At 35.6% G+C, this 25,698-nt stretch overlaps 1 protein-coding gene across 1 annotated transcript; it reads left to right on the top strand.

Moving 5' to 3' along the window:
* The first annotated feature begins 10,787 nt into the window (after positions 1–10,787).
* LOC131629320 (uncharacterized) lies at positions 10,788–23,697 on the top strand. The gene is made up of 2 exons (XM_058900108.1): positions 10,788–11,251; positions 22,941–23,697. Exons 1-2 carry the CDS (start codon positions 10,788–10,790, stop codon positions 23,695–23,697), a joined length of 1,221 nt encoding a protein of 406 aa, XP_058756091.1.
* Positions 23,698–25,698: the final 2,001 nt, after the last annotated feature.

The following is a 25,698-nucleotide window of genomic DNA, read 5'->3' as shown; positions in this document are numbered from 1 at the left end:
ATTGAATTTCCTTCAAGATGAGCTTTGGTTTGAATTTTTTGGATGAAGGATGAGAGAGTTATGATCAGTCAAAGTTGAGTTGACTTTTCAGGCAAAAACCCTAATTTTGAATCTTAGAGTTTTGTTGATTTTTGATCTTTCCTTGATGAATTATGATCATCCAATGATCAAATGATGAATCCTTTGACAAAATATGGACTTTGACAAAAAAATTCATTTTTGACTGTCTGTTGACTTTTTTGGTCAAACGGGTCGTCTGTTGACTGTTTGAGCTGCTGACGGTGCGTCTGAGTGAATTGAAGTTTGAAAATTTGTATGATGGTACTTTGAGATATATGGATGTGTATGAAATCCATTTGAGCTCTCAAAAACTTGTTGCTCCTGTAAAAACAAGAAAAACCCTGATTAGGGACTGTTTGTGTAGGAGACAGTTAAACGTACCTGATTTTTGTGCAGTGTTGAGTTTCTGCTAATCGCGTGATATTCAGAAGACTTCTAGCACAAAAGATCTTGGAATTTTGAATTGTGAAAGATTGATTTGATTGATGGTACAAAACACTGAGAATTGTACTGCCAGCAGTTTGGCTGTCGACTGACTGTAGCAGTTAGAGTGAAAAATCAACAGTCAAAGTTAATTTTCTTTTTTGTTGTTTTTGTTTTATGTTTTATGTGAAAAATGAAAGTTTATTTACATGACTTGTTAAAAAAACATAGACATAATAAATAACTAATATTTACGGTATGCGGGCAAAATTACCGATAATAACCCTGAAAATCATTTAATGCACAGAAATAGGAATATTTGACTGGCAGAAAACACACAAAATATTATCTTAGTAATTAAGCAATATTATGACAAATAGTACAACATTTAATACTGACAGTACAAATATTACATACTATATTGAACAGTACGACGAATAAACGGTACATTTAAGAAATAAGAAATACGGCAAATTTTAAGAATGACGATTAATGACCCATGCTATGAACAATAACATGTAGATGATTGGGAGTGCAACCATTGCAGGTCCACACTCTTCAGGACTATGCAGGCAGAAGAAAGTCATGATCACCGTAGCAATGGTGATTACTGTAAGAAACAGTGTCTCTATCCACTTTGCCATTCTTGTCAGGGAAGAAGAGAAAATAGATATGAGGTAGGAATTTGAAAGATGAGTTAGAATTTGATGTGAGATTTTATAGAAGAAAATGAGAGGTATTTATAGAATGGAAAAAAGGATAGAGACGTTGGGGAATGATGTGATTCCGTACAAAAGGAAAATTTGAGTGAAAGTAAGATTTGAAAGAAAGTGGATGATAGTGTTGGGAAAAAGAGAGATTTGATTTTTGAAAAAGAGATTTGAAAAGATTTTTGAAAATAATGGAATATAGTACAAAAATTAGTGGGAAACAAAAGATAATAATAATCTACTTGTTACCAGTACAGTCTGAGTTTCCTGATTCTGCACCTGCAAAAAGATTTAACTCTGCACCAATTGTGTCAGTACTATTTATCTGTAAATAAATAAATAGCATGTGTGAAGTAATAAACAGTATTTGGCGTTTGCGTAAGAATAAATTCAACTGCAAGCCAAATTACTGTATAAGAAAAATTCTAAAAACTAAGTATTTCATATGTCAGGATATTTGTTGAAATAAAAATCCATGATTATATGAGACTCTTAATTTTCAGATTGGAGTTTTCTTGAAAAAAGATGCGGGCAAATTTTGGGGTATAACAATGATGCTTCTAACGGCTTCCCATTTGATTCTAAGCTTTGTATTTTATTTAATTTGTATGTTGAGCTGTAGAATATTCATTAGTTCACAAGTAACTATGTTGTTGTTTGCGTTTTATATGTCACTGCGCTACTCTATCAGAACTTTTGATCTTCTGTTCATGTGATCTTCTTTGCTGTAACGGATCTTCATGTATATTGATATTTCTTTTTCAATTCCTTTGAAGCTTCTAATGTACTTTCTGATTTTGTGCTTGTTGTATGTAAACGTTGATATTTCTATTTAACTCTTTAAAGATTGTCTTGTTGAAATCTAGATCCTTGTGATACTGTTGCATGTTCTTCTGAATGGGCTTGTTTTACATGTTCTTAATCAGAACATCTGATGAATTTTGGCTTCTTCAATCTTCTAGGTGTTTGATTCATCTTTCATATCTGAGCCAATTTATGATGTAGTCATTGTACTCTTTTTCTGATGAATCCTGTATAAGGCTTATAGCATAATATCTGCACACTAAGTGAAACCATTAGTAATAAAATTGTTACTCACAAAATATATGCTTGTTATCATTAAAACCATATTCTGAACATAGATTCTCAATCTTGTTCTAATAATCTCCCCCTTTTTGATGGAACCGTTTTATGAGATGGTAATAATTAAGCAAGTATATTTCATTCCCATTTATATGTTTAATCAAGCAACTTTATTTTTCATCAAAATTCATTCTTCTTTCTCCCCCTTTTTTGTCATAATCAAAAAGCATTTAAGAGGGTTGGATGAGATTTATCAGATTTAGGAATAATTTATCTCCCTTAGATGTATAGTCTCCCCCTGAATAGGACATCCTTATGAGTTAATTATCTGATTTAAGGCTCCCCTTGAAATAATTTCTTCATTCTGTTTCTTCAGAATATTTGGAGATATTTTAGCGATGTATGTGTGCATCATCTCGGAAGTTCTAACAGATAATTCCTTTAAGTTTTAGATTTTCGTGTAAAGAAAACACTTCTGGTACACAAGTTAGGAATGTATTCCGAATTTTAGTTTCATTTGTGTCAAGTCAGAATATTATATCAGAACATGTTATAATTCCATAATATCTATTTTCAAGTTTTCTTCTTCTATTAGATGTTTATTTTTTTAATTCTCTTTTAATGTTTATTTTACGGGATTCAGATATTTTAGCAAAGACCATAAAAATTAGTTTAACAGAACAAAGCATTTCATTAAAAAATAATGCAAATAATAACTTAACCAAAGACTACAATAGAGAAAGGTAGGGACATCTAAATGTAGAATGGTTCACACTTGTTGAAGCAGGCATAGCGGCAAGCAACAAAAGTTTTGGAAATATTTATCCGGGATTTATCGTGTCCACAGAGATGGTGAGTATGTGTTTACTGTGGAAATTGGTAAATAACCGCTGGTGCTCCCAAAGCCTTAAAACTAAGGGTTACTCACAAGATCGACCAGTTGATCTTAAGACAGTGTGCTAAAGTTTGGGATTGTACTTGTTCTATCGAGAATGTTTGCCTAAGAAACGGTTTTCTAAGGCTAGAAAGAAATACAATGGTTTTCCACACTGAATGCTAGATCTGACCGACAGGTGACTCGTGACCGACGGAAACAAACCGAGACCTAAAAGATTTGGTAAAATACAAATGTTCTGGCTTTGACCTGCTGGGGTAACTCGTGACCACCAGACAGCGTCGATTTAGGGGTCATTTTTTTTTTTGAATCAAAGAATATATTATTGATATTAATTCAAAAAACTTTACAAGCACATGGTGATCATAAGACGATCCAACCAACCAACAAGACAAAAGACAAATCTACATCATAATTCTAGCCATATGTTTTCTAAACTTTTTAATGTTCCAAGTCCTATACACTATGCTATCTTTTATTCTATCCACTATGTTTGTATTATCCACATTGTTCTTGAAGCATATGTCATTTCTCATTCTCCAAATACTATAAATAGTCTCAGATATACCCACTTTAATCAACATAGCTCTCCATCCTTTTCCTTTAGTAACTGTAGTGATCCATCTAATTTCATCCTCCCACCTTAGAGGCCTATGCTCCACCTCCATCCAGTTGAGAATACTCTTCCATACAGTCTCATTTTTCCTGCAATTAAAGAAAAGATGGCTATCAGATTCTTCTTCAGCATTGCACATCAGACATCCACTATCCTGCATTATACCAAACCTTCTCAATCTATCTCTAGTAGGAAGTCTCATATGGCATGCCATCCATAAACAGACAATAGCCCTAGGTTGAGCTTTGCTATGCTGAATCACACTAGCCCATGTAACAGAGTTGCCATCATCATTAAGCCAGTTATATAACTTTGTGGTTTTGAATATGTGTTTCACCTTGGCCTCATTCCACATCTTTTGCATATTCACAATGTAATCCCTTTGTTTTAAGATCCCTTTGAGCATCCAGCTATTGCTACTCTTGATTTCATAGTCCATGACATCCCTACCCTTTAAGTAATGTAAGTTGACCCACCTCACCCAAAGATTATCAGATTTTTCACTTATATTCACAAGCATTTCATTAGAAGAGCACAGTTCCACCAGTACAGGTTCAAAATTTGAAGGCCACCCTGCTTGTAACTGCTACAAACTTTAGTACAAGCAACTGGACTTTTGCTACTCTTAGACTCATGTTTTCCAGTCCATATGAATCTCCTGCAGATGTCTTCAATCTTCTTAATAACACCTTTGAGAATGGGGAAACATTGCATCCAAAATTGTGCTATGGCTCGAGTAATGCTCTTCACCAATTGGATCCTCCCAGCATAACTGAGAAGTTTTGTAGTCCAGTGGTGCATTCTCCCTACAATCTTCTCAATTAGGGGCATATAGTGATGGACATTCAGCTTTCTACTTGTAAGAGGTACACCAAGGTACCTAACAGGCAAATCCCCTTAAGTAAACCCTGTCAGTCTTAGCAGCTCTTGTTTCAGCCCATCATTGATACCTCAAAAGTACATTCTACTTTTATTTGCATTAGCTATGAGGCCAGTAGAATTAGTGAAGGTGGTGAATGCTCCCTACATCATCTCAACAGATCTTAAGTCTCCTCTGCAAAACAATAATACATCATCGGCAAAAATAAGATTTGTGAGGCTCAGTTTCTTGCATTGGGCATGGTGGTGGAACTCAGGCCTAGCCTGCATCTTTAGCATCAGTCTGTTCATATATTCCATAATAATTACAAACAACATAGGTGAGATGGGATCACCCTGCCTTATACCCCTATTAGCTTGCAAGAACTTAGTATGATCACCATTAACATTGAATTTATATGTCACAGTGCACACACTAGCCATAATCCAGCAAATGAATTATCTTGGGATACCTATCTCCATTAAAATACACTTCAAAGCATGCCAATTGACCATATCATATGCTTTCTGTAGATCAATTTGCATCATTATTCTTGGAGTGCCATCCTTCTTCTTATATCCCTTAAGTAACTCATATGCCAACAAAATGTGATTATGAATATTCTGTTGAGGAACAAAAGCAGCCTGAGTTTGGTTTATAATGCTTGGAAGTACTTTACCCAACCTGTCAGTCATAACTCTAGAAAGAATCTTGTAGAAAGTAGTGCACCCAACAATTGGTCTATAGTCTTTTATCCCTTTAGGTGAGTCTCCTTTAGGGATAAGTGTAACTATGGTGCTGTTGAAAGGCTTATACAAGACTTCTGTGGCAAAGAACTCCTGAACAGCTGCCAAAACATCTATCCTAACAATATGCCAACAAGCTTTGAAAAATTTAGATCCATACCCATCTAGGCCAAGTGCTTTCAAATCTCCTATCCCCTTAAGAGCTTTCAGAACATCATCCTTAGAAATACTGCTAATGAGACTTTCTCTTTGCTCCATACTCAATTGAGGTCATCTTCTCATGGCCTCAATATCAATGTGCTGAATATTATTTTCTTTCTTCCCCATGAGTTTCCCATAAAACTCTAGAATTTCAGCCTCAATCTCCTCATGCCCCTGAAGCACTGTGCCATCAGCCTTTATTAAGCCTCTCATGTTTCTTTTAGCTTGTTGGGCTTTTATATATGCATAGAAAAAATGGTAATTACCATCCCCCATTTTAAGCCAATCCACTTTTGCTCTCTGCTTAAGTATTTTTTCCTCCAACCGGTCTCAGCCTCTTTTGGTAGAAATAAAAATAAAGATGCAAAGCAAATGCTGATTAAAGAACACAACACAAGTGAAAGCTTCAAAACATGAAATTAAAAAGTAAAGGGTTTGCATTGAAAATAAAGATGGTGATTCACATACATCAAGACACTTAGCAACTCTTTTTTCCTTAAGGGCGGAAATTGGGCAGAGTATCAGCAAGCACTTTGATTGTAATAGTGAACACACTTTCTCTACATCATTGTGACCTATTTATAAGATTTACACGAAATAAATGCCTAACAAAATCTACAGCTAAGGTTTAAACTAAAAACAACTGCTTCGTGAGATCCCTCTCTACATTTGGCGCTTTTGACACACGACTCTAGCTTGATAACCACCCACTAACATTTCAAATCTTGGAATTTCCCACTTGGAAACCTCTAATAACCGTTTCCAGCCTTGATGTGTCCCTTCTAATCGAAGGTCCAGTCTAATAATTTCCTAAGTGCGAAACTCTTACGTCCGACCTTCGCCCTTTGCTTCGACTTCAGATGACTTCGACATTCTTCCACTTCGACTTTTACGTTACTCCTTGCTTGTGAAATTTTCTTATTAAAATGGAAGGGTCTTCCACTGAGGGCATATGTCCTGCTATCTCTCCAGAGTTTTTTAGGGTAACAAAATGCCCCCTCAGAGATGCCATTTCAACCTGCAGGTGACTGATCTGTGAGATAATGGCATCTATGAAAATTCTCGCTTCGACATGAATGTTTCCACTTACTCAATAAGGTAGAATTACTGTAACGTCTTTTTTATGATGTCGCGCAATCATTACTTCCCCACACTTCACTGCATCGAGACGTGGGCTCATTAAATGTGGTGTGATGGCGCCTTTTTCATGGCAATGGTGGGCTCCACTCTTCTGCGATATCTCAGATCCACGTGTGCCCCTCTTGCCAAGTTTGTGACCTTTTGGAAACTTCGCATTTGTTTTTCTCCACTTTCTCGTTGGCTATAAATAGCCTCTCTCCAAGATTTTCTTTCTTTTTTCTTTTCAGGCTTCAGCTTCTTCTGCCTCAATTTATGTGATTTTTCAATTATCCTCTTCAGACCTTTTTAATCTCTTCAAAGAACTTCTTCTACCAACAATGGCGGCTACTGCTCCAACCACTGCCCCAGCCAAAACCTATGAACTCTGTCTTATCAACGGCAAACCATATGTCCCAGAACCTCTGTTTGCTGACGAAAAGGAGAAGATTTGGCAATCTCAAGTACTTATTCCTTTTCAGCTTGAAGGTAAACCCTTGTCCTTGTTAGGTCCATTACCCATTGATGCTCCCTCCGAAATCTACACCACTGGCGGCAGAGCTTTCTTCCCCACCAGCTGAGAATATAAACCGTTGATATCTTCTACAACCCATATTTCTTTGCGCTTCTTTGATAGGAATTTTCGAATGGCTCCACCCCTAAAATTCCCTAAGTTTGGCGCTTGGATGACACGTCTGAAACCCAACAAAGGCAAGCAATGGGAAGAAATAGGTATCGATACCCTATTGAACCTGTCGCAGGAAGGCATTCCTTATTATCATAGCATGCTGACAGCTGCGTTATACTTTTGGGAGGGTTCGACGAATACTTTCCAAACTAGCTGTGGCATGATCACTCCCACCCTCCTGGACGTTGCTGCTATCATAGGTTTGAAACCAACTGGCCCTGTGTTTAATCATGCAGATGTCGACGTGGTTCTTGTGAAGTTCGACATTGGTGATACAATGAGTTTGACATTCAACAACTTCATTACTCATCATCATAAGAATACCTCTGTCATTAGTGATGAGGAACATATTGATTTCTTGACGTATTTGCTGTCGATATGTGTTTTTTGTTCCAGGTCTATGCAGGTCGCCAAGCAATTTGTCTATCTTGCAAGTTACTTACATAATGGTGGCAACATTTCTCTGGGACAGTTGATATTGGCCAACCTCTATACATCATTGACGGATGTTTCCAAGCATATCAGATACTACAACTCCAACACCCTCAAGAAAAAGAATGTCTTGGTTCATGGACCTTTTTGGTTGCTGCAATTGTGGCTAAATGCCACTTTCTACGAAGAGTTAAAACCCTTTAGGAATTAGAAGATAACCTGTTCTCCGACCAAGGTTTATAGTGTCTGGAAACGCTTATTGATCCTGACTCCAGTCGACAAAAGCACCCCCAACCTCGACCTTTTCAAGCTAATGTTTGACTTGATGCTAAAAAGGGTCGATTTTCAGCCATCCATGGCCCCTTTTGCTGATGGCAAATCTGGCCCTACATGGCTCACCAACATCTTTTCTCCTGTGAAAGAGGAACATAAAAAATTTTCTATCACTACCTGGCGGCGCATATTGGTCTCCATCTTTCTATCCTACTCCATTGCGAGCATGAGTCCCAGTCTGACTACTTACCAGCCTAACTTGGTAGCTCGACAGTTTGGGCTTTGCCAACTAGTTCCCAAATCCCTGTTTACTTCCCATGAACTGTTAGTAGATGTCCTTGCTGACGAATCCTGGAACCATGTTCAAGAAGAGTACGATAGCATATGGAATAGTCGGCCTTCTCTAAACTTTACCAAATTTGAGCCTGCATTTTTCTGTACCAAGGAGTTTGAGACTTGGTGGCGAACTTATTTCGTCATATTTGTCAACGATCCTGATAAAAAGATTTCCAAACTAACTGCTACTATTGATCACTTGCAGGGCAAACCTACTCAGTGTAAGGCTACTAATATCAAGCAGATTCAAGCTTTCTAGAAATACTTTGGGGTGGTATATTTACCTAATGATCTTCGTCGAACCATTTCTCAAGCGACTGAAGTGTTAAGGGAGAAGGTAACAAGTAAGATTCCTTCTATAAAAATACCTGGTTACGTGAAAGATAAATATCTTTTCGCACTTCATTTTGCAAAAATCAAATTTCCTCCCTTGCTTACTAGTCCTTTGGCTTTGGAATTTCGATCGCCGATCCCGGAATGGCATTATTGTCCTTTGTCGGATATCCAGAATGCTTATAAGAAAAAGGTCGCTAGAGTGGAATCAATGAAGTACAGGTTGGATAACTATTCGGGTGTTTTGTATATTGCTCCTCAATATGTGAGAACATTTACTGTCATCCCCAATGGTAACAGCTTTTTTGGAAAGCTCCTTTCATCTTTTTTCGACTTTTTGATATTACTAACTTAGCCATTTCTTTTAGCCATTCCTCTTGCAGCCGCCAACTCTTCCAAAGAAAAGGTACATCTTTAAACTTGTAGATTTTTCTCTTTCTGTTTTGCTTCTGTTTAGTCTAACACTTGTTCTGCAGTCCAAACCTGATAGCCCTAATTCTGATGAAGAACCTATCTCACTTTCTCTACACAAGGTTAGCTCTCCGGCTCATTTCCTATTTGACTCTTGTGTTTTGTTTTTTGGGTGTTTTGCTCATGTACCTGATCCCCTGAATGTCTACATTTGTGCTAGAGTCGAAAACATTATGTGGTTTTGACTCCTCCTTCCAACCAATCCAAATCGTCCAAGAAGGATAAGTCACGCACTTCCGAAGGGGCGAAGGTATTTTCTTCAACTTAAGTCTTTTCATGTCGAGCCAAAATTTTGGTCTTACGTAGCGTATTATTTTCCAGCCATCTCAGGATACTAAATCCCTTCACCAGTCGCCCGGCTCCAAACACAAAAGGAAGAAGGAGTCTTCTCCTGAAGGTAAGGAGGCTAAAAAACAAAAACAAAAAATTAAGGCCTCTGAACCTTGTGGCGCTGCGCCCCTTGTCGAATCTGGCAGAGAGTCAGAAGATGATCCTACGCCTTTGAACACAAAAAGAAGAAGATTCTTGTCGAAAAATACTTTTGTTTCGGCCTAATACGATATTGAAATTTAGTTTCGAATACAACCTCTATTACTCCCCCTCCATCAACTTCAGTTAAGCAGCCAAATTCTCCTAAAGCCGTCATAGCCGTTTCAAAAGGAGAAGAGAAACAGTGGAGTTTCGATCCAGCGCTTCAGGTATAAACTAATCACCACAAGCTTCTATGATTATTGGGAGAATCGTATTTTTTCTTTAAACTTTCCTCTCCGTTGCAAGTTGGTTCTTCCGACCCACAAACTAATGTTGCTGGTACGGCTGAGTATTCTCCGATTTCTGACGAAATTCCTCTTCCTCAAGATAATCCTAATTTAGCCGCTGGTGAGTTAATTGACTTAACTATCACGGCTACTCGTAGCGATTATGATTCTGTCACTAGTCCCACCACGCACTATACTTTTTATTCGACTAGTTCTGATTCTAGTCTTTCAGATCCCTCACTGGTTCTAGGGACTGCCAAGGACAATGATCAACTCCTTGTCGAAAGTGTTCCTTCATTACCAGCCAACACACCGGGTGATCACTTGGTAACTGAGTTTTCTCCTCCTTCAACACCCGTTGGGACTTCACATGTTGAAAAACCTCCAAATGTCTTACCAACTATTGTTGAAAAAGCTTCTTCCACTTATAGATGATAACACTATGCCTGACCTTTCAGGAGGGAAAGACTTAGATTTGACAATGTCCACTACTGATAATGCGCTGAATACCTCGATGGATATTGATGTCGACTCTGCACTGGCGAGGATAAACAGCTTTGTAAGCCAAAACACTTTCCCTTCCGACTCAGATCAATCTCGAGAGCATGCTGAAAAGATGGGGCCAGAAGCCACCGAGATTAAAGCTTTAACAGATAAGATCAAGATTCGTGGTTTCAGTTTTGATTTGGTCGATTTGCTGCGCGACGACCCAAGTCTTGGTTAGGAGCTTTTGGAGGCTTGTGCTCAACTGCAAAGAATGGAGATCTCTGATTTCTGCAGGCTCACAATGGAGGCTTTTAAAAAGCTTCTTCCTCTCCTTGAAAACATTGAGAATGTGAGAAAGAATGAAAATTTAATTGAAACCAAGCAGATAGTTATAAAGATGAATGTGGACACTATGATCAAGGCGAAGAGAGTGATCGAGGAGATGAAGACTCAGTTGGGCCAGAAGCGTCGGGAGCAACTTTATAAGACTGAAAGATGTGTAGCAATCCGCCGTCGGCTCGAGGAGATGTCAAAAGAGATGTCTGACTTAAAGGTGGAGTTTGATCTTATCACCAAACAGGAGGAGGAATTCGCTAAGGAGATTTCCCCCACGCAGGCACATATGCTGAGGATGATTGTCGATGTTATCGCTGTTAGCCAAGCTACAACTCAAATCAAAAAAGAGATCAAGGCACTCAAGGATGAATCTGACACCTTGGAAAATTGGGCCACAGATCTTCAGCTCGAATTGCGTTCTTTCCAGAGGCAATATGGCCACTTATGATCTTGTTGAGACCATCTGCGTATGGTTTTATTTTGATATAATTTTTTTGTAATTTTTTGACAATTGGTTTTCGGACCAACTTTTAATGCAGTTTTCTTTTCATTTGCTGGTTTTTTATACTTTTATCCAGCTCTTTTTCGAATTTCTATCTACGTCGTCGAAATGGTGAATTTTTGAAGGGTAGGTTTATACCCCTTTAAGTACTTACCATTTACCTTGATAACCCGTCTGTCCAGGGCTAGTTCCCCTAACTCATAAGCATTGTTGGTAAAGACCTGTATTACCTTAAACGGTCCTTCCCAATTTTGGTGACCATTTTCCCAAAACCCTATCATTTTTGTGCATAGGTAATATCACTTTCCAAACCAAATCATTAATAGCGAACACCTTGTTTTTTACCTTTTTATTGTAAGCTATAGCCACTTTATCCTTTTGTCTTCTTAACGAATTGAGAGCCAACATTCTTTCTTCATCCAAATCGACAAGCTAATTCGTCATCATACTCCAATAGTCTTCGGATGGTATCTCATGTTGTCTTTGTATTCTCACTGATTGGACGTATATTTCGACTGGTAGTACGACATCATGTCCATATGTAACTCGAAATCGTGTGGTGCCGGTTGCTTCCTTGGGAGATGTTCTACATGCCCATAAAGCTTGTTCTAGTGATTGATGCCAACTCTTTGGCTTCTTTCCTACATGATTTTTAATTAGGCTGATTATTACCTTATTGGCAGCTTCAACCTGACCGTTTGCCTGAGCGTAGTACGATGTCAATGTTAACAATTTTATGCCAACCTCTTGAGCAAAAATTTTCATTTTTCACCCAGTGAACACTGTTCCTTGGGCGGTTGTGATGGTCTCTGGTATTCCAAATCGACATATAATGTGATTTTGTATGAAGTCTATCACAGCTTCTTGATTGACGTTTCTCAAATCTACAGCCTCGACCAAGTTTGTAATGTAATCAATACTGACCAAAATGCACCTCTGTTGTTTTGACGAAGCTGGTTTTATTTCCCCAATCACATCCAAAGCCCATCCTCTAAATGGCAAATGTTTCACAATGGCATGCAATTCGCTTGCAGGAACGTGTTGGATGCCCCCATGCATCTGGAACTCTTGGCATCCTTTTGCGAACTCTATGCAGTCTTTTAATATTGAGGGCCAATAAACCCCTGAATGCATCAAAGTCCACTTCATTTTGTGTCCAGCTTGGTGCGCGCCGCAGGCTCCACTGTGTACGTTCTACACGGCCAAATATGCTTCGCTTTCCCCCAGGCACTTAAGTAATACTCCTTCAGCTGTTTTCTTGAATAGTTCGTTTTCCATTAGAATGAAATTAAGAGCTCTGTATTTGATCTTCCTATCTGTCGAACCTGTAGGGTTACGTAAGTACACTACCAACGGTTTAGGCCAATCGTTTTCTTGTCCATTATCGACCGTCAAAATTTACAAATCTGAGGGAGATAATACAGTTGCTCGAAATTTTTTCCTCACATGAACAGGCTCCCCATCTTCATCTTTCTTGTATCCTGATGCCTCTTGTGCTAAATCATTAGCTTCTTGATTTTGTCGTTTGCGTATATGTCGAATACTTGTTGAGTCGAAACGCTTGAGTAGCCTATTCACAATTACAAAGTACATGATTAAGTTTTCTTTAACGCATTTGTACTCCTTAGAGACTTGTTCCAAAGTACAACAGATTTTGATTGTAGCTGACGTCTAGTGAAGAAAAATTGGATTTTATACGACATATACGGCGGTTAAAACCGCCATTATTTTCAAACCAAAAACGTAAAAATAAACTATGTTAAAAAGGGCAGTTTGCACGGCGTTTAATTTTAAACCGCCACTATTTTCCTAGCGGCACCCAAATTTATGGCACGACACATTTAAAAAAAAAGTAGTTAGACACAATTATTATAAATAAAATCAACATGATAAATGGTCTCATATTTAAAATTGTGTTATGAGTTATATCTTCTTCGTACATGACCTTAAGACACTAATTCAATAACACAGATATGTCTTTTATGAAGTTTTCATTATACGTCTTGATAAAAATAACTCTATTTAGACAATATTAGTAAAATTAAACAAAATCAAGATAAAATTGAATGTATGTTGTCTAAACATGCTAATAATATTTTTACACTTTGAAAATGGGAAATACATTGCATAATTTATCTTGTGTAATCAATGACGTTATTTATGAGGAAGGCCGAACATGAAATCTTGATTGGAAGAATTATCTTTTTCCGCGACAATGGGTAAAAATGTAACACTTTCACATTAGAATCTTTTATAGAAAAAGATAGTGAAATTAGTAGTAGTAATTAGGGTAATATAGTTTTTTTTTACCTTGTAAAGAGTCTAAACAATTCTTCATACACCCCTTTATCAATGAAATCTTGAGTTTTAGAAAACTACAAATACCTCACAAAATATATGATCAACAAACAAATACATTTAAAACATGTGACTCGTAGAGTATAATTTGATTTAGTATGATATAAATAAATGTAATACATGTAGAATAGAGATATGTTGTTTTAGTGTAGATTTCGTAGAACAACAACTCTCACCTATGCTTGAATTACATGGATTCTTGTTTCGCTCAAGGATTTTGCTTTAGGATTTTTCGTGTCTGGGGTTTCACTTGAGGGTTTGAAAATAAAGGAAACGTTTCTTATTTCCTTTTCTTTTTTGAGAAATAGGAGACGCCACATTACAAATTGAATTACGAAAATTAGTTTAATTGATAATAAGATAATTAGTTTAATAGTTGATAATAATTAGCTTAAATTGGGATCATTATTCAATTAAGATGTAAAAATGATTTTTTTTTGACAGAAAATAAATGATATTCATTCATTCAAATCCATAGAGTACATCGTTGCAATACAAATTCAAAATCGCCAAAAACAAAAAGGATGAATCTGCAAACAAATCCACAGCATCCATGTTAATAGCATAAAACGGCAAATTGCATATGCCTACAAATATTAATGTATTGACTGTATTGAGATGTCCGAAATATTCATGCTTCCAGATCTGTAGCGTTGACGGCACCAAAGTCATTGATTGAATCTGCACTAGATCGAAACTAATCTTTCAACCTGAAACAAATGAACACCGCACAAAAACGGAAAAACAAAATACTCGCACAAAGACGAGAAATCAAAATACACCACAGAAATATGGGAAATCAAAACAAACGATGACAATCACAAAAAAGACAATAAGAAAAGGTGTGAAAATCACTTATTTAAGTAATAGATAAACAAAAACGATTTGGAGGGGTGATTTTGGATCAAAATTGATCCTAAATCACCCCTCTTTGAGAGAGAGAGAGGAAGGAAAAAGAAGAAAAGTGACGGCTAGGGTAGAAGAGGAGAAAACCTAAATTATCAGTTTGATAGATGTAAAAATGATTTAAATAAATAGGTTTAGTTGATAATAAATTAATTAGTTTAATTGATAATAAATATCTTTTATTGATAATAAAGAGCTTAAAAAAATAAAGATTCAATTGATTTAAAAAAATGATATGAAATAGGAAATTAAATTTTTATTATAATTTATTTAATCACATAAGATAATAATTAATCAATAAATAAATAAATGAAATACTAAATAAATTAATAACTAAGAAAATCAATTATTTCATTAAGTAAATAATAATTAAGAAATAAAATAATTATAAAATAATTAGTTTAATTTATATTTGAACAAAATAATCAAAATAAAGGGTAGTCAATATTTTTTTATCAATAAAGATGTATTGATTTAAAAAATTAATTAATAAAATTATATGTTTTAAAAATTTATTTGTTACTAAATTGTTTTCTCAATTAAATTTAATAATGGACTAAAACTATGTATATATTGACTAAAATTATTTTTTAAATTGATACTTAGCATTGGCCAAGCTGTCACTACTAAAAAAAATCAAGCGTCAAGCATAAAAAGAAGATGGAAATGATAAATAATTAAATTTAATATATACCTAATTCGTAACGTCGATCTGTCGACACTAACAAAATTGAGCGCCAACTTTAAAAGGAAGAGGGAAACTAAGTAAGTAAATAAATTAATTAATTAATAATTTTGTAAATACAAGTGCCGGTCAGGTCGACACTTAAACTTAAAAAGAAGGAAGCTAAATAAATAAATAAATATTAATTAAGTGAATATCAGTGTCGGTTAGGACGACACTAAAACTAAATTAAAAATAAAATGCATTAAGCGCCAAGCATAAAAAGGAGAGGGAAAATAGTAAGTAAAATATTTATGATCTAGTGTCGGTCAGACAGACACTACCATTTAATAAATACAAAATTTATTTAAAAATTGAACTAATACATATTTAACAGCGGCAAGACTGTGTCTAAATTTATTTAATAATTTGGCATTCTATAGCGTCAACTAAGTCGTATCTAATTAATAATATAAAATATCATATTTAAAGAAATTAATAGGTTGCATTATAGCTTGATATTAGTTTCGATTTGGCCGATATTATGATTAAAAGTTAGTGTCAGAGTCGATGGCCGACGCTAAATCTGGGCAGCTAATGACTATTTTTCTAGTAGTGGATCAATACTCTTGAAACCTCCATTAAATTATTCCAAAAGTAACATTAGTGATGCACGTGAAACCATCACGCAAGTCATTGAGAATACAAAATCCGTAATATATATATATATATATATATATATATATATATATATATATATATATATATATATATATATATATATATATATATATATATATATATATATATATATATATATATATATATATATATATATGAGGAGGGATATATTTACTCCAGGAGTAAGTTATTATAACTTACTCCAAATCTAGACCATTGAATCTTCTCAATCTAATGGTTAAAAATAATAAGTAATAATTTTCTCTCTCCACATTTAATTACTTATTATTTTTAACCATTAGATTGAGAAGAATCAATGGCCTAGATTTGGAGTAAGTTATAATAACTTACTCCTGGAGTAAATATATCCCTCCTCTATATATATATATATATATATATATATATATATATATATATATATATATATATATATATATATATATATATATATATATATATATATATATATATATATATATAACGTACAGTATGACTCACAAACATTAATAAATGAAAAATTAAAAATTAAAATAAAGAAAAACTTAAAGGAGTCTGAAAATAATCTTTATGATGAATTGTAAGAGCAGAAAATATTATTGGTTTAAGGTTTGTGTTCTTTACATAATCTCTTGTTTTTATACATGATAAATTAGTTTCCTTATCAAACATTTGTTTAATTTTCTATATCCAAGTCAATTGAATGCAGTGGCGGAACTGAGGGGGGACGTGGGAAGGCCACGGCCACCCCTCAATATTTTTTTTAATTCATATATATTAAATTATTAAAATATTTTTATATTAAAATAAAATTTATTTTTATCTTTTCTTTCTCATTCACTGTTGTGAATTCAATGCCAAGAACAAAGTATAAAACAAGGAAGAAGAGGAACACAATAATTGGTTATAACTGCTATTCTTTTACTTTCTCTTAAAACAAGATTACAAGTTTACAAGAATAACAAATAACCTCTCTCACCCTAAATTAGGATTTACAGCTTAGCAATGATGAGAGACTAGTATGCTATTTATAATAAAACCTAACATACTAACTAATGGGCTTTTTCAGCAAGGCCCATTACACAAGCCAACTTAATAAACAAGCTAACTTAACAAATTAAGGTTTAAACACTAAAACCTAATTTAACATGCTAACAACCCTAGCATCTTCGACATCTGCATGCTAGACCCATCGTCGACTACAGCATGCACACTTCGACACCAGCATGTGAACAATCCTTCGACTTCATGCTTAACTCTGTCGAACTGTCTAACCAAGAAGCTACCCTTCGACAATACTAGAGTTCGATCCAATATCTCACAAATCTCCACCTTGGACCTAACTCTACAACGTCAAGGAACAAACTAGCTTTCTTCATGCAGCTTTATCAACTGCATACAGTGGAAAAACTTACAACTCGGCAATGTCTTGGTGATCATATCAACAGCATTGTCTTCAGTCGAAACCTTCAGCACTTGGACTTCTCCACGCTCGATTACTCCTCTGACGAAATGCAGCCTCACATCAATATGCTTAGTTCGCTCAAGATAGGCTGAATTCTTCGACAGGTGTATTGCACTTTGACTATCACATTTAACAGTGATACCTCGACCTTGAAGTTTTAGCTCCTTCGCAAAACCTTCAAGCCACAATGCTTCTTTCACAGCTTCAGTTAGGGCAATATACTCCGCTTCAGTGGTTGATAGAGCAACAACCTTCTGAAGTGTTGCTTTCCAACTAATTCTAGTGCCAAACATAGTGAAAACATATCCAGAAATAGATTTTCTGGAATCCATACAACCTGCATAATCAGAGTCGACATATCCTTCTATTACTGCTTTACTATCTTCACCCAAGGCTCCACCATATATTAAGACTCTGTTTAGAGATCCATTTATGTACCTTAAAATCCACTTCAATGCTTGCCAGTGAGCCTTTCCAGGATTCGCCATGTACCTGCTTACAAGACTGACTGCGTAAGCTATGTCGGGTCTAGTACAGACCATAGCATACATCAAAGAGCCGACTATATTAGCATATGGGATGCTATTCATATAGACTCTTTCGACATCAGTACTGGGACACTGATCAATACTCAACTTGAATTGAGGGTTTGTTGGAGTCACAACTGGCTTTGAATTCAACATACCATACTTTTCAAGAATCTTCCGTAGATATGCCTCTTGAGATAAGCATATCTTCGACTTCTTTCTATTTCTCCGAATGTCAATTCCAAGAATCCTGGAAGCAGCTCCCAGATCCTTCATATCGAACTCCTTATTGAGTTCAGCCTTCACCCTCATCACATCTTCAACACTGTTGCTTGCTATGAGAATATCATCCACATAAAGCAACAAAATAACAAATGAATTACCAGGTCGAAATCTGAAGTAAACGCAGTGGTCGAACTGACTTCTAATGAAACTTATGCGTGCCATAAACTTGTCGAATCTCTTATTCCACTGTCGAGGAGATTGTTTCAGCCCATACAAAGATCTCTTTAACTTGCACACATAATCTTCCTTCCCCTTTTCGACATACCCTTCAGGTTGCCTCATCAGGATCGTTTCATCTAGATCACCATACAAGAACGCAGTCTTCACATCCATTTGTTCCAGTTCAAGATCGAACTGTGCCACCATGGAAAGCAACATTCGAATGGACCTATGCTTCACAACAGGAGAAAACACATCATTGAAGTCGACACCTTCTTTCTGAGTGAAACCCCTTGCAACTAACCTTGCCTTGTATCTTTTCGACGTCACTCCTTCAATTCCTTCCTTAACTTTGAAAATCCATTTACAGCTAACTAACCTTGCCCCATCAGGTTTCTTGATCAGTTCCCAAGTATGATTATCATGAAGAGATTTCATCTCATCATCCATGGCCTTCAGCCATTCAGTCTTATTTCGACTCCTCATAACTTCCTTATAGTCTCTAGGTTCTTCGTCTAGAACCTCACTTGCAGAGATTAAGGCATAAGCTATAAGATCTGCATATCCAAGTCTTTGAGGTGGCTTGATGACTCTTCTCGACCTATCTCTCGACAATAGGTAGTCATCGTCAGTTTCCTCAACTTCAGCATCTTCTGCTTCTTCTTCGACTTCATCTGGGATATGCAATTCAGCATCAACATGCTCCACCTCAACAGGAATCTCTACCTGTTCCAGCTCTTCGTCGGATGTTTCTGTACTTCGACCAACATCATCAGTTTTCTTAAAAGCCATTTCAGCTTCATTGAAAACTACATCTCGACTGGTGATACACCTCCTGTGACCTGGCTCTAGGCACCATAGCCTATAAGCTTTGACTCCTTCAGGGTATCCCATGAACATGCATTTCAGAGCTCTAGGTTCGACCTTGTCTTGCCTAATGTGAGCATAGGCTATGCAGCCAAATACTCTCAGTTTGTCGAGATCTGGTGGATGTCCCGACCAAACTTCTTTAGGTGTCTTCATATCTAACGCTGTCGAAGGACATCTGTTTATCAGATATGTTGCTGTCGAAACAGCCTTAGCCCAGAACACCTTCGTTAACTCCGCACTAGTCAACATGCATCTGAATCTCTCCAAAATAGTTCGATTAAACCTTTCAGCCAAACCATTTTGCTGTGGAGTACCTGCAGTAGTTCTATGCCTTGCAATACCAGAGGCAGCACAAAAAATGTCGAATGCCTCATTGCAAAATTCAAGGCCATTGTCGGTTCTCAACCTCTTGACCTTTCTGCCAGTCTGATTTTCAACCAGAGTCTTCCAACTTTTGAAATTCTCAAAAGTTTCATCCTTAGTCTTCTGGATGAATACCCATAATTTTCTGGAATAATCATCTACTATGGATAGAAAATACCTTGCTCCTGAATGTGATGGACACCTTGCAGGCCCCCAAAGATCAGCATGGATGTAATCAAGGGATCCATGTGTTCTTTGTTTGCCTTTGTTGAACTTCACTCTGCAAGATTTTCCAAGTACACAGGGTTCACAAAACTTCAGCTTTTCGACTTTGTCTCCACCAAGCAGATTTTGTTTCCCTAATTCGACCAGACCCCTTTCACTGACATGGCCCTATCTCATGTGCCAGATTTCTGTTTTCGACAACGGTTTCGTGGATGCAACATTTGTCGAACCACTTACAACTTCAGCCTCAAGGGTATACAAGCCTTGTTTCTTCACGCCTCTCAAGACTTCCTTCGAACCCTTCATGACTCTTAGGATACTTTTCTCTCCTTGGAAAACATATCCTTTCTTGTCGAATTCACCAAGAGAAAGCAGATTTCTCTTCAAATCAGGAACATACCTGACTTCAGTCAACAACCTTATTGACTCATCATGGAGCTTGAATCTCACAGATCCAACACCTGCAATCTTGCAAGCCTTGTTGTTTCCTAGCAATACTGATCCACCATCTTGATCACATAATTCCTCGAACAAGTCTTTGTTTGGAGTCATGTGCCAAGTGCAACCTGAATCCATAATCCACTCCTTCTTAGAGTCACTGCTTGAAACCACAAGAACATCAGATGATTCGAAATCATCTTGAACAATGGCAGCGTTGCCATTATCCTTACCTCCATGATATTTCAAGCGTTCAGGGCACACCTTTCTTGTGTGACCCTTCTTCTTACAATGGTAGCATCGAATGCCAGATGCTTCGCCACTGTAAGTCTTCGACTGGCTTTTACCTTTCTTCTTGTCGAACTTACCATCCTTTCGTAAGAGTTTTCCTTTAACGGCCAAACCTTCGCCAACAGTCGAAGGTTTATGCTCCTTTCGTTCACTCAAGTCCTTAGAGTACAAGGCTGATTGAACTTCTTCAAACGTCAGGGACTCCCTTCCATACAAGAGAGTTTCTTTGAAGTGAGCATGTGATCGAGGCAAAGAACACAATAGTAACAGTGCTTGATCTTCATCATCGATCTTCACATCAATATTTTCAAGATCAAGAATCAGTTTGTTGAACATATCCAACTGCTCAGCCAATACTTTGTCTTCAATCATCTTGAATGAATACAAAGCTTGCTTCAGGTAGAGTCGATTTACCAGCGATTTGGTCATATACAAACTTTCAAGTTTCACCCATAACCCTGATGCCGTCGTCTCCTTTGATACCTGCCGGAGAACCTTATCACCAAGGCTCAACAGAATTGCGCTGTGTGCTTTCTCGATCATATTCGTCTTCTCCGCTGTCGTCAATTCTGCATTCATGGCTGCCTCTCCCTTCAACGCTTCCAAACAACCCTGCTGAACCAGTAGGGCTTTCATCTTCAAGCGCCACAGACCGAAATCATTCACTCCGGTGAACTTTTCAATCTCATACTTTGTTGAAGGCATCTTCTCCACGCTCACCGCACCAATTTGTTGTGAATTCAATGCCAAGAACAAAGTATAAAACAAGGAAGAAGAGGAACACAATAATTGGTTATAACTGCTATTCTTTTACTTTCTCTTAAAACAAGATTACAAGTTTACAAGAATAACAAATAACCTCTCTCACCCTAAATTAGGATTTGCAGCTTAGCAATGATGAGAGACTAGTATGCTATTTATAATAAAACCTAACATACTAACTAATGGGCTTTTTCAGCAAGGCCCATTACACAAGCCAACTTAATAAACAAGCTAACTTAACAAATTAGGGTTTAAACACTAAAACCTAATTTAACATGCTAACAACCCTAGCATCTTCGACATCTGCATGCTAGACCCATCTTCGACTACAGCATGCACACTTCGACACCAGCATATGAACAATCCTTCGACTTCATGCTTAACTCTGTCGAACTGTCGAACCAAGAAGCTACCCTTCGACAATACTAGAGTTCGATCCAATATCTCACATTCACGATTAGGTTAAAATACATATAAAATAAAAAGCTTCTACCTTTTCTTTCTCATATGCATTTGCTACCGGCACCGGAATCGGAAAAGATTAAATTTATCGGCATCTTACAGGTAAAAAAACTTTATTCATTCTTCTTTTATAAAAAATAATAAATTAAAGTGATTGTTTGATTTGTGTTTTTGAGATTTTTAGGGTTCTTCTTTCTTGATGTGTTAAATTAGATGAACAACACATTAAATCATTAATCAATAATAATCTATATGAGGTTTATTAAGCCAATTCATAACACCGTAATTTACAAATATAGTTATACATTGTAATACGGTTTATTTAATTATTGTTGTTGCTAATTTCTAATAGTGAAGTTACCGGTATTTGAAAACGGATTAAAGTTTATTATTTAAGTTTATTATGTTTTTTCTCTTTTAATTTCTATGTTCTCTAAATTGATTTTTGAATCTGATTTGATATTATAGGAAAAGTAAAGATGAATAATAGGAAAATTGATTCTTTTTTCAAAAGGAAAGCATGTGAAATTGAAAGAGAAGAGAAAGATGAAGAAATTATAATTCCGACATCCGAATCTGAAACAGTTCTTGAGAATCCAACAATTGAAGAGCATCATAGTTTTGAAAATTCTTTGGAACACGATCCTGGAAAGCGTCCTCCGATTTGGCAATATCCACCAAATCAAGTGGATGCAATACGAAGAGCTTATCTAAAACGGGGTCCATATCAAATTCATTTAGAAAACTATCCTTTGTCCGGTAACGAGGATCATCCAAGAAGGTTTCAACATACTTGATTTAGCATATTTCCATCATGGTTAGAATATTCACCATCCGAAGATGTCGCATATTGCTTACCATGTTACCTTTTTTGCAAAAACAAAAGTGGGCGTCCCTGATCACTTGTCTTTATTTATGGGTTTTAGAAATTGGAAGAATGTTAGGAATGGAAAACATTGTTCCTTTCTTAAACACATAGGGAAGGATCCTTGCTCACCACACAACAATGCACTGAAAGCTTGTCAAGACTTGTTGAATCAAGATGGTCATATTAGAAATGTTATTCAAGTGCAAAGTTCAAGTCAAATAATGAATAATCGGTTATGACTCAAGACATCAATTGACACTGTTCGTTGGTTAACGCTACAAGCTTGTGCGTTTAGGGGTCACGATGAAACTAGAAAATCAAGAAATCAAGGTAACTTTCTTGAGTTATTGAAACTTTTAGCATCCTACAATGATGAAATTGCAAAAGTCGTGTTGGAAAATGCTCCACAAAATTGCAAGTATACTTCACATCAAATTCAAAAAGAGCTCTTGCAAATTCTTTCTAGTAGGGTAAAAAAGAGTATTCGTGAGGAAATTGGTGATTCCAAATTTTGTATCGTTGTTGATGAAGCTCGTGATGAGTCAAAAAAGGAACAAATGGCTCTTGTATTAAGATTTGTTGATAAAGTTGGTTTAATACAAGAGATATTTTTTGACGTGGCACATGTTAAAGATACCACATCCTTAACTCTTAAGGAAGCAATATATGATATACTTTCTCGACATAACCTTGATGTTTCTAACATTCGTGGTCAAGGTTATGATGGTGCTAGCAATATGAGAGGAGAATGGAATGGTTTACAAGCCCTCTTTATGAAGGATTGTCCTTATGCATATTATGTTCATTGTTTTGCTCATCGATTGCAACTTGCATTAGTTACATCATCAAGAGAAGTCAAACCTGTTCATAATTTTTTTGAGAAGATGATCTTTATTGTGAATGTTGTTTGTTCTTTTACAAAGCGCCATGATAAGTTACAAGCTTCCCAATTAGAAGAAATTGCTCATTTGTTAGAGATTGATGAGATTGTAACTAGTAAAGGTTCAAATCAAGTTGTTACATTGAAACGAGCTGGAGATACTCGTTGGTAATCACATTACGATTCTATTTCTAGCTTGATAAACATGTATGAAGCAACTTGTTTAGTTTTTAAAAAAAAATTGCAAAAGATAGAGGAAGTTATGCTACACATGGTGGTGCTGATAGTTGTTACCATTACTTAAAGGCATTTGATTTTATATTTATTTTGCGCTTGATAAAAGAAATCATGGGAATAACAGGTATGCTTTGTCAAGCTTTACAGAAAAAAAATCAAGATGTTGTTAATGCTATGAACTTGGTTCGCTCAACAAAACATCTTATTCAAGGTTTGAGAGAAAATGGTTGGGAAATATTGTTTACTAAAGTGATATATTTTTGTGAAAAGCATGGTATTGAGATTCCTGATCTTAATGATCTTCATTCAACAACAAGATTTGGACGCTCCCGTCTTGAAGAGAATCAAGTCACAATTCAACATTACTTTAAAGTTGAAATCTTTTTCACTACCATTGACAAGTTACAAGAGTTGAAAAGCATATTCAGTGAGCAAGCAATGGATTTGTTAACTCTTTCTTGTTCTTTGTCTCTTAAGGATGGATATAAAGCTTTTAGCATTGATACTATTTGTTCTTTAGTTGAAAAATATTATCCTATGGATTTTAGTGATCAAGAGAAGAATAATTTGCAATTTCAACTCCGACATTTTCTATTTGTCGCTCGTCAAGCATCAAAATTGAATAATTTATCAACTATTCAAGAACTATGTTCATGTTTAGTTGCATCTGGACAGGCTAAAACTTACTTCTTGATTGATAGACTACTTCGTCTTATCATGACTCTTCCCGTTTCTACGGCTACAACTGAGAGATCTTTTTCAACAATAAAAATTATTAAGACTAAGTTGAGAAATAAGATGGATGATGGGTTTCTTGGAGATAGCATGACAGTATATATTGAAAGGGAGATTAGTGCAAGCATTAGTTCTGAGTTAATTATTGACGATTTCAAGTCACTCGGAACGCGTAAGGCATTACTTTAAGGTAGTTTTAAGTCATGTAATTTAATTTTTAGTAATTAACTTTATATTTATTTTAACTTTAATGTTTTATTTAAAATATAATTTATATTTTATTTATAATTTTTATTTTACATTATCTGCCCTCCCAATTTTTTTTATCTGGCTCCGCCACTGATTGAATGAGAAGCCACATAGAATATACGCCACGATAAGGAATGAAAAATATTCCATAATTTGATCTTCCCCAAGATTCACAAAGAATGATGATGAAGATGTTTCAAACTTCTTCAAAATTCTACTTGTAGGTTCTAACAAAATTAATGTAAATTTTAAAAATTAATTTGTATTCCAATGAAAAGGGTCCAGTTACCGTGCATAGATAAAAATCTATGCACCATGCATAGATTATTATGGACCCTTGGATCATTGGATCAAATTCTAAACATCAATTGTTATTACTCAATACTCAATACTCACCACTCAATATTCAATACTCAATACTCAATACTGGATTAAAAACATGATCCAATGACTTATGTAGGCTTATGCATGGTGCATAAGTAAAATCCTTATGCATATTAGCCAAAGCCTATATATATATATATATATATATATATATATATATATATATATATATATATATATATATATATACTCCAAGAGTAAGTGTAGAAGACTTACTCCAAATCTTAACCATTGATTTTCATAAATCTAACGTCTTGAACACTTACTCTTAGAGTAAATATATCCCTCCTCATATATATATATATATATATATATATATATATATATATATATATATATATATATATATATATATATATATATATATATATATATATATATATATATGAGGAGAGTTATATTTACTCCAAGAGTAAGTGTTCAACACTTACTCCAAATCTTAACCATTGATTATCATTAATCCAACGACTTTAATTAAAGTTTCATATAGAAAACTATTTCCAAAAATAATTAGATTAAATGATCAATTAAAACCGTTAGATTAATGAAAATCAATGGTTAAGATTTG

The sequence above is a fragment of the Vicia villosa genome, unplaced genomic scaffold (assembly GCF_029867415.1).
Source record: "Vicia villosa cultivar HV-30 ecotype Madison, WI unplaced genomic scaffold, Vvil1.0 ctg.000556F_1_1, whole genome shotgun sequence".
Classification (NCBI taxonomy): domain Eukaryota; kingdom Viridiplantae; phylum Streptophyta; class Magnoliopsida; order Fabales; family Fabaceae; genus Vicia; species Vicia villosa.
The sequence above is the reverse complement of the archived record's forward strand: the minus strand, read 5'-3'. Positions and strand labels throughout refer to the sequence as shown.

What these genes read in the sequence shown, in the direction of transcription:
- LOC131629320 (XM_058900108.1), top strand. Translation starts at nt 10,788, where the DNA reads ATGGAGGCTTTTAAAAAGCTTCTTCCTCTCCTTGAAAACATTGAGAAT. An exon ending in GAATTGCGTTCTTTCCAGAG is followed by an intron (nt 11,252 to 22,940) that starts GCAATATGGCCA and finishes TTGTGCGTTTAG; the next exon opens with GGGTCACGATGAAACTAGAA.